Genomic DNA, 13,192 nt, shown 5'->3' with positions numbered 1-13,192 from the left:
AAATAAATAAATAAATAAATAAATAAATAAATAAATAAATAAATAAATAAAATTTAAAAATCAGGTAAAGGGGAGATAATTCTTACCCACCACTGGGGAGACCAGCAAAGCCTACAATACAGTTAGGGCAGGAAGGTGGGTAGCAGAACAAGGAACCAAGATAGTTCTGAAGGGGCAGCTCAGCCCTAAATAATTCCCAACTCTACCACTTGATGTGTCCCAGACTGAAGCCTTGCTCTAAACCATCTTAATTCCAACCTCTATTCATGGAAGCCACAGAATGTACCCTCCCTCATGGCATTAGTCACCACGCAGGTCAAGGTACATATTTTGTCCAGCACTACTAAAATTCCCTAGATCGAACATCTAGATCCAGACCATTATTTGCTAAATTTATCTATCATGCCCATTATCAAAGAGCCTTAGTGGCACAGTGGTTAAATGCCTGTACTGCAGCCACTCACTCAAAACCATAAGGTTGTGAGTTCAATACCAGAAACAGGGTTCAAGCTTGACTCAGGCTTGCATCCTTTCGAGGTCACTAAAATGATTACCCAGACTCTTGGGGGCAAATAGCTTACAGTTGTAAACCACTTAGACACTGCTAGCTCAGTATGAAGTGGTATATAAATGACGTTGTTTGTTTTGTTTGTCTAATTTTCAAAGTTATAACTGTTTTTGATTTTTTCAAAAGTAAAACATTGTATTTTTTAAAAATCCATTATTTTCCTTCACCAATTGCAAATAATAGCACTTTTGCAACTTACCACACTGCAATTCATCACTTCCATCTTCACAATCTTTCTGGCCATCACATACCCAGGTATTCAAAATACATCTCCCACTATGACAACCAAAATAATTCTCTTCACATGTATGTTTGTTACGAACTGCAGTAAAATAAAGGAACAATGTATTTCCATTAATGATATCTTCATATATTACAGAAATAAAATAACCTGTACCACTAATAAATATTGCACTTAATTATCATGAAGAAAAAATGTATATTACCCCCTCCTCATTACCTGGACATTTTAATTCATCTGTGTAATCTCCACAGTCATTTGATCCATCACATAGCCATTCTGGTAGTATACAAAGTGAAGTAAAATTACAACTAATAAACCCTGAAGACTTGACTCCAAGTTTGTAGAAATGACTGCAGTCTGTATTATCTGAGCAATACAAAATGTAGTGAACATAGATCAGAGAATATATTATTTCAGACACAAATCTTATCACTGCACTGCACTCGATTTAGGTTCATTAGCTTAGCTTTCCCAATCATAGCATTATCTGCAAGCAATCCATTTAAGCTTCTATGAACACACATTAGTGTAAGTCCCATTGACCTCAATGGTGGTTAGTTCCAAGTAGATACATACAGGATCAAATGTAGATTATTGTCATTGTTATTGTTATTGTTATAGTTTATTTCTAAAGCTCTGAAAATGTACACAGCGCTGTACATACAAATGATCAAATCAATAAAAATAAAACCTGCCAATGGCATACAATCTACAATATAGAAAGGAAGAAGTTCAATCACAGATATAGAAACCAACCAACCCCCCCAAACAAAATACAGTCTGGCCATATCATCCCTGGGCTTGCCACCCACGGACTTGAGCTCAGGCGGATGGCAAACATCGATGGTTTGGGTGCTGAATGCACGCACACACGCACCACCAAACATAGAGATGCTCCGCCATTGGAATCCATAAGATTCCAGCATAAGGTGTTTTTTCCCATACGCAGGGAGGTCCAGAATGGATCCCCCACGTATAGGAAAGGCTCACTGTACACTTTTTAAAAACCCACCAGTGTTACAGAATATTGTAGCAACTAATAATGGAATTAATATAGAGAGCAAATAAAAAGTAACAAATGAGCACAAATATAGCAATACAGAACTTAATAGAATTTGTTGTATACCACAGGCAGGCTGTTATAAACTTGCCAACAACTAGAACATGAATGCTGCTAATCTATTTTGTTCACAACTGGAATTTTATTTTACAAGAAACAGAACAGACTTTGTAATTGCTACAAAATATTTTTGACTTAATTTTTCTTCCTTTATTTCATTATTTTCTGAGATAGTGTTCCATGTGTTTTCCCCTGGCTACCATCTTTATTCTTTTACATATATATTACTTTTAGTAATGCTCCTTGTATGTTTATTTTTTATTTTAAGTTTTATACATGTTGGAATTTATATGATATAATGCAATTGCCTAGAACAGGGGTAGGCAATCTTTTTGAGCCGGGGGCCGGGTTGCTGTCCCTCAGACAACTGGGGGGGCCAAAGCCAAAAAATAAATAATTAAAGAATTTTTTTAAAAAATTAAATATATAAATAAACCAGGACAAATGTAGGACAAAATTTTCAAATTGAGGACACGCAAAAAAAATTGCTGATTTTTAAAAAAATGTTAATATAAATGCATGTTTCTGAGGCTTCTATAGAAAATTGCCCCCCAAAGGCCCCGGTGGCAATCGGCAGCAGGACCGGGCTGGGGCCGGTCCCAAGGCCTCTCCGGCCCGCATCCGGCCCGTGGGCCGCAGGTTGCCTACCCCTGGCCTAGAACTTGTCACTGTAGCTCTGAGAGAGAGAAAAATTGGAGCCACATGAAAAACAAGGATACTTCTAATTTGTTTTGCACATGTGTGATTGGTGTGTCCCCCCCCCCATATTGGAGTACCTTAATGATTATGTAGTGTGACTAGAGTTTACATGAGCTTGCCTTATGATGGACCAGCAAGCCCTTCCACTCTTCATCAATCTGAAGCAATTCACTGAGCATATCCAATTGAAGATAAAAATAAGTGGCAAAAACAAGTTGCTTTAAGTTGCAATGCTAACATGAAATGAGCTGTGGGCATGATCCACCCAAAGCTGAGTATCTTTAAAGTCTATAAAGTTAGGAACATGCTTAACTGGTCCCACTGAAGCCAATGGCTCAGTTCATACATCAAGCTAGTCAATGGTTTAAAGTAACTATAGTTTAAAACACAGACCATGGTTTCAGTTTTCAAATATACTATATCTAAACCATGGTATCTGCTACTTGTTAGCTTTTGATACCCAACCATGAAATAACGAGACCAGACACGTAAACTGGATGAATAAAGGGCCATTTATTTGACCTATAATCTATTTAAAGCTAAGCACTTGAACTTGAACTTTAACTTCAAACTCTGAGCAAATTGATTAAAGTGAAAAGCCTGGTGCGGGTCCAGCTAAAGCCAGGTGTCAATCCTAGACTTCCTCTTCAGCCTTCCCTTTGGGCACAAACACCGAACTCCGAGGTAAATCCGATGATTCGGATTGCATCCTCAGTCCAGTCCTAGGAAGGTAAACATAAGGCATTCTCCCCCAAACCCTCACGAATTTGTAAGGTTGAGCAAAACCGCCATGTCTACCCCAAAGGCAGGTTCTCTCACAACTCCACACCCCTTAACGTGTTAAGCTGATCAAGAGCCTAACCTTTCACCACAAAGGGGTGCCAATGGTGCATACCAAACAGTTATTTAACCCCGTATGGGCCAGTGAAAGCTATTTAACAGCCACCCAAAGCCAATCATCAGTACCCAGCACACAGTATGGGGTAGGCAAAAAACCCTGGGAAAAGGGGAGAAAATTCCTACCTGGCCCCGAAGCGACCACAAAGTTCATACTGCATTTAGGGTGGGAGGGTGGGCTGCTTCGTGGAAAAGAGGCAGGATGGGGGGGTGTACTGTCCTTATATATTGACTCCGCCTCCCATCACATGCCTCAGCTTAGTCCAATGGACCTTGCTTATATTGAAAATTCTGGTCTCTATCATGGAGGGTATCAAAACCTCACCCTCCCTCAAGGCTCGGCTAATCGTCCTGGTGTGAATTGTGTTTTAATCCCCTCTGAGTAATGAGATTTATATGTTGCAAGTTCTTCCTATATGAATCAGCAGTCCTGTTGTTTAAGTTTGGTGTGTGTTTGTGGCTATCTACAGGAGTGCACTTCACACAGTACAAATTAATTACACAAGAATTAAATATTAGAATAATATCAAAGAAATGAGTGGAAATGTAAAATAAATGGTGCTCCTTACTGCAATTTTTTTCATCAGAGGCATCTGAACAGTCAATAACCTGATTGCATCGTGCTGATTTTGCAATGCATGTTCCATCTGCACATCGAAATTCTGTTGAAGTACATCCTGAAACTGTACGACAAAGTATTAAGAGGAGGGAGAAAGAGATAAATGCAATTTACACTGTTTGGGACTCTTATATAGTTACTACTAAATCAAGTACAAGGCTTGAAATCTACTCCGTCTAAAATAAAACTGCCCCACAATATGACTATAATCCAGAACAGCATATTTTAACACTTTTCTGTTTAGGGCATTAACATTTTCTAGTATCATTTTCTTTTGGAGATGTGTAATTCTTCAGTTTACAGTAATTTGTTTTTTGTCCATCCTATCATTTCACAACGAGACCTGATGGGAACATGGGAGAAGGGCTTCTTGATGGCTACTCCTGTAGAAATTATGCAATTTGATGCCACTCTAACTACCAGGACTTATCCTACAGAATCATGGGATTTGTAGTCTGGTGAGGCACCAGAGCTCTCTGACAGACCAGACTCAATACCTCACCAAACCCCATGCAGGATAGGTCCTCACAGTTAGAGTGGTGTTGAACAGTTTTAGTTCTGCAGTGTGGATACACCTTTTGTTTAACAAGCCTTTTGGGAACTGACTGCTCATGGCAAAAATATTTTTAATAATGTGCTTCATTGCCTATATTTTCTGTTTTGTTATGGCTATGCTTTCAAATGACCTTTATTTCTACTGGTTTTTGTTGTTGTTAACTGCCTTTGAATCGATCTCGACCCATGATGACCCTGCTGATAAGCCATCTCCAAGACCTTCTGTCTTCCTCTGTTCTATTCAACTCCTGAAAACTCACACTTGTGATCTCTGTAATAGAGTCCATCCATCTTGCATGCAGCCTTCCCCTCTTTCTACTTCCCTCTACCTTTCCTAGCATTACTGTTTTTTCCAATGATTCGTGCCTTCTCATGATGTGTCCAAAGTACGACAACCTGAGTTTTGTCATCTTGGCTTATAGGGAGATTTCTGGCTTGATCTGCTCCAGGACCCATTTACAGTGGTACCCCGGGATACGAATTGATCGCGTTACGAAATTTCCGGGATACGAAAAAAATAGATAGGAAAAAACTGTTCCGGGATACGAAGGTTTTTTCGGGTTACGAATGTTTTTTTCGGCGCGAAATTCAAACCGCAAAGCGCGGCTAGCGGCTTTCCAGCGCTAGCCGCTAGCCTTTTCGGGTTGTGAAATTACTCGGGTTACGAACGGAGCCGCGGAACGAATTAATTTCGTAACCTGAGGGACTACTGTATTGGTCTTTTTGGCTGTCCATGGAATTCTTAGCACTCTTCTCCAGCACCACATTTCAAATGAGTTGATTTTCCTCCTATCCTCCTTCTTAACTGTCTAGCTTTCACATCCATGGCAATAGGGAATACAATGGCTTGTACAATTATAACTTTTGTGCTCAGTTGCATTTTAGCATCTTCTCTAATTCTTTCATAGCTGTCCTTCCCATTCTTAATCTTCTTCTGATTTCCTGTCTCCAGTCTACATTTCTATCAATATTTGATCCCAGGTATGAGAATTCTTTTACTATTTCTATTTATTTGTTGTCTAATTCAAATTTGTGTAGGTTCTCTGTGATCATTATTTTTGTTTTCTTTATGTTCAACAATAGGCATGCCTTTGCACTTTCTTCCTTGAGTTTTCTTAGTAATTTTTCCAGGTCTTTGAGGTTTTCTGTTAGTATTATGGTGTCATCTGTGTATCTCAGATTATTGATATTCCTTATTCCTATTTACACTCCTCCTTCTGTGTCCAAGCCTGCTTTTCTTACAATATGTTTTGCATATAAGTTGAACAAGTAGGGTGATAAGATGCAGCCTTATCTGACTCCTTTGCCAATTGGGAACCATGCTGTTTCTTCATGTTCTTTTCTGATGGTAGCCTCTTGTTATGAGTACAGATTCCTCATCAGGACTGTCAGATGTATTGGCACTCCCATGTCTTTAAGGGCATTCCATAGTCTTTCATGATCTATGCAGTAAAAGCCTTTGCTATCATCTATAAAGCCCAAAGTGATTTTTTATTTTTTGGAACTCCCTGGTGCACTCCATTATCCATTGTATGTTTACAATGTGGTCTCTAGTGCCTCTTCCTTTCCTGAACCCCTCTTGGGCCTCTGAGATTTCTTTCTCCATATTTGCTTGGAGTCTATGTTGTATAATTTTGAGCATAATCTTGTAATCCACCTTGATTCCCTATCGGGAAAAGGTGGAAGAGAAATAAATCTTATTATTATTATTATTATTATTATTATTATTATTATTATTATTATCATCATCATCATCATCATCATTTTTTGGGTAACTGTGATACAGAACTATCTAAGATGATTTCATTGCGTAGTTTTCTCACTCCCCAATCACCATGGAACCACAGGTCTTTGTATTTTATCATCACTGCTGTCTTTATCATTATATTTATTATTGTTTTCTATTTTGTGGGGCCACTGTCAGAAAATGCAACCATTTACATTAAATTGCATGACTCTGTGAATCCTTTAAGTGCCTTAGTCCTCATTTCTACAATTTCCACACAAAAAACCATTGCACATTATTTTATAATTGTAAGCCTTTGTGGAGTTTTAACCATCTTTTAATGTTCTATTCTTTGTATAATTTTAATAATTTATTATTAAAAAAGAAGAAATCATTGCACCACAACATTATTCATAAGTCCACCACACAAATTCCATTTAAATGATATTTTAATGACCTATGTATCAGTTTTCTAAAATCAGCATGTAGAAGAGCTTCAGAAGTACCTTCACAGCCTACTTCATCAGAGTCATCACCACAATCATTTTTTCCATCACATATTTGATTAGTGGATATACAACGATGATTAAAACAGGGTTTAAAGCCTCTTCGACAGCTTCTGTTTTCTGGTAAATTAAAATACAAGTCAGTCTTTATTACATACATTAACATGGTTAGAAGTTTGGGGGTTTTAGATTACAGTCAACATCTTGTAGATCAACTTACATAGCTAGCTGGCTATTTTACATGGAATAGGGTCTGATATAACCAAACAAAGGAAAGAAGCTGTATGATTTGACTTACCACAATAAAGTAATTTCTCATCAGATTTGTCCTTACAGTGGGGTACACCATCACAGGACAGCTGGTAATCAATGCAGTCACCATTTCCACATTCAAATTCAGAGAAAAAGTTGCAGGAGAAATTTTTAGCTGAAATGGAAAACAAGAAGAGACTGGGCTGAATTTCAAAAGCAATGGCTTACAAAATCCAAAACTATTTTAAAGGGAGTTTAAAAAGTGTGATGTATTAAGTTCAAACATTCAGCCACTGAAGTGGATAGGAGGAATTTGCCTTCATTACTTTATTCTCTCCTCACCAGACCCTTGATTCTCCACCATGCTCCCCTAGAGCCAGGGGACCTAGAGAGTAACATGGGCTATGATGACAAGGTAGAGAGGCAAGGGGGAGATTCTAGAAAATTCAGAAGGCAGATCTCCTGTTTCACCCACATAAGATGACTCTGATCAATTTTCTATAAGCTCCCTGTTCTCCCTCAGCTAGTTGCATATTTCAATTTTGCTACAAGTAGAGCTGCAAATAATTTTGATATTGTAATATGGTACAGTTCTATCATGGCTTACCATGGGACCCAGCAGTGAAGAAGTAGAAACTATGCTGCTATGACAACCTGTTTTATCATTTGCAACTACATGACTTTTTGAATCCCCAAACCATTTCATTTTTTTTCTATTCAGTTAAGAGCAACTGGTTTGGGAATCATCATATTTTGCATGCTGCTTAGTAAAATATCAAAGCTGCTATGCCAAAGGCTGTAGAAGAAATTTTATGGCAAAGAACAAAACAGTAAAGATTCTGAATAATATTAATAACAGAATTCTCTTATTAATTACCCTGGGAAATCCAGAACTGATAATATTGCTCTCAGAATGAACTGGAAGAGATTTGCCATAGCTCAAGACAGGATCTGTAACTATGGCACCATTCATTTCTTTAGTTCCCTGAATTTGTTGTTGTCTTCAAGTCATTTCCAACTTATAACATCCCCAAGGCAATGAAGGTTTCTTGACAAGGTTTATGCAGAAGAGGTTTGCCATTGCCTTCCCTTGGGGCTAAAGGAGCATGCCTTGCCCAAGATCACCCAGTGGGTTTCAATGACTGAACTGGGAATCAAACCCCTGGTCCTCCGAGTTGTAGTCCAACACTCAAACCACTACAACACACTGGATCAGTTCCTCATATACATGTTTTAAATTGTCTGTTTAGACACACTGAACTGGCTCTCAGTTCTAACCTTGTATAATTTGGGGAAATATTTTCTATAGCTGCATCCACACTGCAGAAATAATACAGTTTGACATCACTTTAACTGCCATGGCTCAATGCTATGGAATTCTGGGAATTGCAGTATTGTGAGGCAGTTAGCCTTCTCTGTCTGATCACTCTGGTGCCACAACAAACAACAAATGCTAGGATTGAATAGCACTGAGCCATTGCAGTTAAAGCAGTGCTAGCTGGATTATTTCTGGAGTGCAGATGCAGCCTACATCCTTAATAAAATGGCCTTGATGATAAACATGAGCACATATTTGGGTCCTTTTCTTGAAATGTCATTGCTATCTGTGGGCTTATTTCCTAATTTCTCACTCTGTAACAATTGTAACCTGTATGGTACTCTGATTCATGGAGCTTGTTATCCTGTGTAGCTGATATCGTTTGATGGCAAGGGAGTAGTTATAAAAACATACAAAGGATTATCATGTTTTGAAGCAGATTCCACCCTCACATTTTCCTCTCAAACTGATGGGGTTTTTAAATGTTTCAATAATAATAATGATAATAATAACAATAATAATAATGTTTTATGTGTGTTTTTCAGGCTCTGTGACCATGTTCAGAGAAGATACCAGCCACAGATGCAGGCAAAACATCAGGAATAAAATCTTCTAGAACATGGCCACATAGCCTGAAAAATCCACAAAAAACTATGGATGCTGGTCATGAAAGCCTTTGACTTTACAATGTTTTATGTGTTGCTTAGGGGACATCATTGTATAGAGGAGCCCTTGATCCATTAGCAAGTCCCATGAAGCTAGAGATTGTATGTAAATTATATTACCATTTGTATAAGCCTTTCGCATGGAATCAGGGCATGGTGATTCTATGGAAAGTGCTCCTAGGTTCTTATAACCCCAAAGATTTTTTAACTACAATTTCCATAGATACATAGATATGATAAATATCAATATCGACATTGATATAGATATAGATAAAGAGGTGTGTGCATGTGCATAGCAGTTGCCACGAATGTTTAACACTCTGAGAAGTTTGACAACTTTCATATATAAAACTGATCAGTCTCATTTTCATAACTTTTTCACCCAGTATTCAGTAACAGGAAACATATTTTGCCAAATGCAGGTAACTACAGTTTATTATAGCATGAATTTGGATCAGAAGAGGAAATTCGATGGCTGGTATGTAAGTGAATTAGAATAATTTCTTAAAAAAAAAAAACCTTCCTGTCCACAAACAAAAACACAATATGAATAAGTTTTATTTTTGCAATATGTTTTGAAAAGTTGGAAAATGTCAGTGTTGTGCCTCTCGTCTGTAACTGTCGGTGAAGTAGCTTACACTAAAGCTATATCCAATAAAAAGCTGAATACCTGTGGGATGTATAAAAGCCTGCTATATTGTCAAGTTAATTACAGTTCTGTATTTACTGTGTGCGGTACTCTTACTGTTATGGTGTGGCTTCATTAGTGATTGTTTGAAGGCTATACTGGAATAAGCTGTTATGGTGAGACACTGAAATTTAATTACATTAACTTGGAACCATTGCAAATCAGATGGCTGTCCATACAAGATCAATTGATCTCTACAGGATATGATTTTCACAGCTGTTTTGAGATTGTGCTGTACTGTAACACTGTTACAGTCTTAATTAACCTGTTTGTTTTCGAAGTAAATCATCTGTATAGCCACTCCATTTTAATTATACAGCCAACAGAAGCAGCTTTACAGCAGGGACTGCAAATCTATACTACAGTGACTGCAAATTAATTTATTGATGGAAATCTTCTTAAGATCAGCTCTATATTCACAAGAACAAAGTTTGAAACATTTTTAATTCCTATTCTGTGGTGCACTCTTTAAATGGCCGTTTAGTGTAAAGTATTAAAAGACAGCAAGTGATGCACTCTGTGATATATAAGCAATTAATCAAACAATAGGAATAGTCCCCTAATGGAAATGAATAGTATGGTATGACGTACATAAAGGATATAAAATACTCTGTGCAATTTTTCCAGAATGTCACAGGGAAAGTTGTTGAAAAGCCTAATATACTTCATGAGGCATTTCATGCTAGACACATCCTTTCCTGTGCCCAAGCCATATTGAGGTTGCCCCTTTGCTTTATTGATTTTTAAAAAACTAATTGTCTAAGCTTGTGCACTCATCCCATGGTCTGTATTTATCCCATGCATTCTGGCTTCCTTGTGACTTCTAAATCATCTTCTGGATATTTACATCACTTTATAAAGCCATCTGAAGTGAATACAGCAATTCTGACTGCTGCAAGCACTGACCTGAGAACTTCAAAGAACAGCCAAAAGGTAGCAAGGACTGTGCATTTCAGGAAGTCCTTGTTTGTTGTCAATGGGATCCATGCTAATCCTTGGCTTTTGATGCGCTGAAGCACTCAGCTAAGTGCTTGTGGGTTTTCAACAGTTATTGGGGAAAGAGAACTTTGGAAAAAGAAAGATGATCCAGATGATAAGATGTAAAATAAAATGATGGAAATAAAAAATGAAGTACATGGACAAAGGAACTAGAGCAGAAAGGTTAATGGGATGGATATGGCAGAAAGGAAATGGAATAGCAAGGACAGCTGGCAGGGGGACTTTGGGGAAGAGAATTAAGTGGCAGAGGCATTGAGGGAGAAAAGACAGACAGTGTGGGAAAGGAAGAATGTGTTGACATATCTGTATATTTGTGGTTGTACATTACATGTACACACCTTGGGTCCCACTTTGGGAGAAAGGTGGGATAAAAACAAACAAACAAACAAACAAACAAATGTGTCTGCTTATAATTTTGTGTATGCATGCTGTGGAAAGCCTTACATGAACAAAAACAATTACCCTTGTAATTCTATCAAGTTTTTTTCTAACCATAACTAGCATGCAGTTGCTGATAGATTTCTACAAAGCCAAGAATCTTCCCTTCACCAAGGACATGACATGTCTGATCACTGTATAATAATATCCATCTTCTGAGATTGATTAACAGTAATCAGTATTGAGCATCATTATCTAACAATGCCTGATTTTTTTTTTTTGTAGGTGGATAAACCTTTTCTGAGATTTAATAATATCTGACAAATACAGTTGTAACAAAGGAACATTATCCTGTCTCATCACCATTTTGAGTCCTGCTTGTAGTTTTTTGTGGTCTAGGAAATGCATTTTGCATAAAAGGAGCATTCTTATAATCATGCTACACAAAGAGGGAGAACCTTTAAGTAATTCATAATATGGACAAGTCTTACCTTGCTTGTTGATATTTGTTTTTAATGTAAATTGATGCTATTTTGTCCATGTCTGTAAGAGCCTGGCTGGCTCCTGAATAATTAATTTCAATAATATAAGATTTGGTGCTGGTACATCTTGAAATTGTGTTATTTCCATTTGGGAAAAAGTCATAATGAGAGATTCAAAATTGTCACATTTCTCTGAATTTACCTACCCCATTCTTTTGTTCATATCAGATTGCAAGTGTATTGGTACATATTTTGTAACTGTATGCATAGTCAAATATTCACATTTTGACTAATGTACCTAGTTTTGTGTATATTCATCCCCCCTCTCAAATGCACCAGAAGCCTTACAAATTTTAAGATTTCAAAGGAATAATGTATTTTATATCACAGTGAGTGTGGGTTGTGCAAAATGGGTACTTTCACTGAGAATCTTGACTCCAGTGAAATTCATTTCCATCCCAAATATGTATGGATATAAGAAAAAAAATGCTGATGGGTTGTTCACTACAGCTCTGCAGCTAGTTGTGACTACAAACCTTTCTATGGCCTGTTACAGACTGCCAAAATAAAGCTGCTTCGGGTCTCTTTGAAAGTATGCTATTTAAATGATGCATGGGTCCTAAGAGTCCGGAGGTCGCACAAAAGCCACACTCTATTCCTAAGCACTGGAGTACAGCTTTGGTGCAGCTTCCGGATTCTTAGGATGCATGCCTCATTTAAATAGCATACCTCCAAAGAGACCCGAAGCAGCTTTATTTTGGCAGTCTGTAACAGGCCTATAAACAATGAAAAAGAAAATAAACTTTAATCTCATGGTAAGTCCCCATGGTCTAATTGCAAATTAGAATTTGGCCCTTAATTACTTTTAGCTCAAGGTGAATGTCACTATAAACACGTGGAGGACTTTCCTTTGAAGGAGTCATGCTATGTCTTTGTTAGCAAGGTTCTTACATTTAAACTATTGTTGTGGTTATTGTTAGTGCATTTGTTACAAATGTACATGGAATAGAAATTACTTTAACAGGCCTGTAATTTCCTGTTTTCTTCCTGGATTCTATTTTAGAGATGTTACCTTCCATTCCTCTGGTAAGAAGGCCAATTTTAGTGAAAAGTTACATATTTTTGTCAAGAGACCAAGAAGATTATCACACACATTGAGGAAGTGCAAAAAACTGGGGTTCTGTGAGCTTTAAGAGATTTTGGACTTAAGCTCCCAGAAGCCTCAGCCATGTTGGCCAATAACCTGGGATTCTGTGAGCTGAAGACCAAAATTCCTGAAAGGAGATAGTTTGGGGATCGCTGCAGCTGAAGCAGGAGACAGAGGGAGGGAAAGAGGGAGGAAGGGAGGGAGGAGTGCACCGGGACTCAGACAAGCATTCTGAGGCAAGCATTCATTCTCCCTCCTTCCCTCCCTCCCTCCCTCCCTCTCTTTCTCTCCCCTTCCATCAACTGTTTGTTTTAAGAGCTCTGGCTATG

General features: G+C 37.8%; 1 protein-coding gene across 6 annotated transcripts in view; it reads right to left on the bottom strand.

Moving 5' to 3' along the window:
• Nucleotides 1–13,192, bottom strand: part of LRP1B (LDL receptor related protein 1B) — a 1,051,820-nt gene that overhangs the window by 167,206 nt on the left and 871,422 nt on the right. For all 6 annotated transcript variants that reach the window (XM_042437575.1, XM_042437584.1, XM_042437621.1 and 3 more), the window contains 5 exons: nt 7,233–7,361; nt 6,935–7,054; nt 4,098–4,211; nt 1,029–1,178; nt 768–890 (listed from right to left, as the gene is read on the bottom strand). In XM_042437575.1, the coding sequence (XP_042293509.1) occupies nt 768–890; nt 1,029–1,178; nt 4,098–4,211; nt 6,935–7,054; nt 7,233–7,361 (636 nt within the window). The remainder of the gene's footprint in view (nt 1–767; nt 891–1,028; nt 1,179–4,097; nt 4,212–6,934; nt 7,055–7,232; nt 7,362–13,192) is intronic.

Source organism: Sceloporus undulatus, chromosome 1 (genome assembly GCF_019175285.1).
Source record: "Sceloporus undulatus isolate JIND9_A2432 ecotype Alabama chromosome 1, SceUnd_v1.1, whole genome shotgun sequence".
In the NCBI taxonomy this organism is placed as follows: Eukaryota; Metazoa; Chordata; class Lepidosauria; order Squamata; family Phrynosomatidae; genus Sceloporus; species Sceloporus undulatus.
Note: the sequence above shows the minus strand (reverse complement) of the source record. Positions and strands in the feature narration are given on the sequence as shown.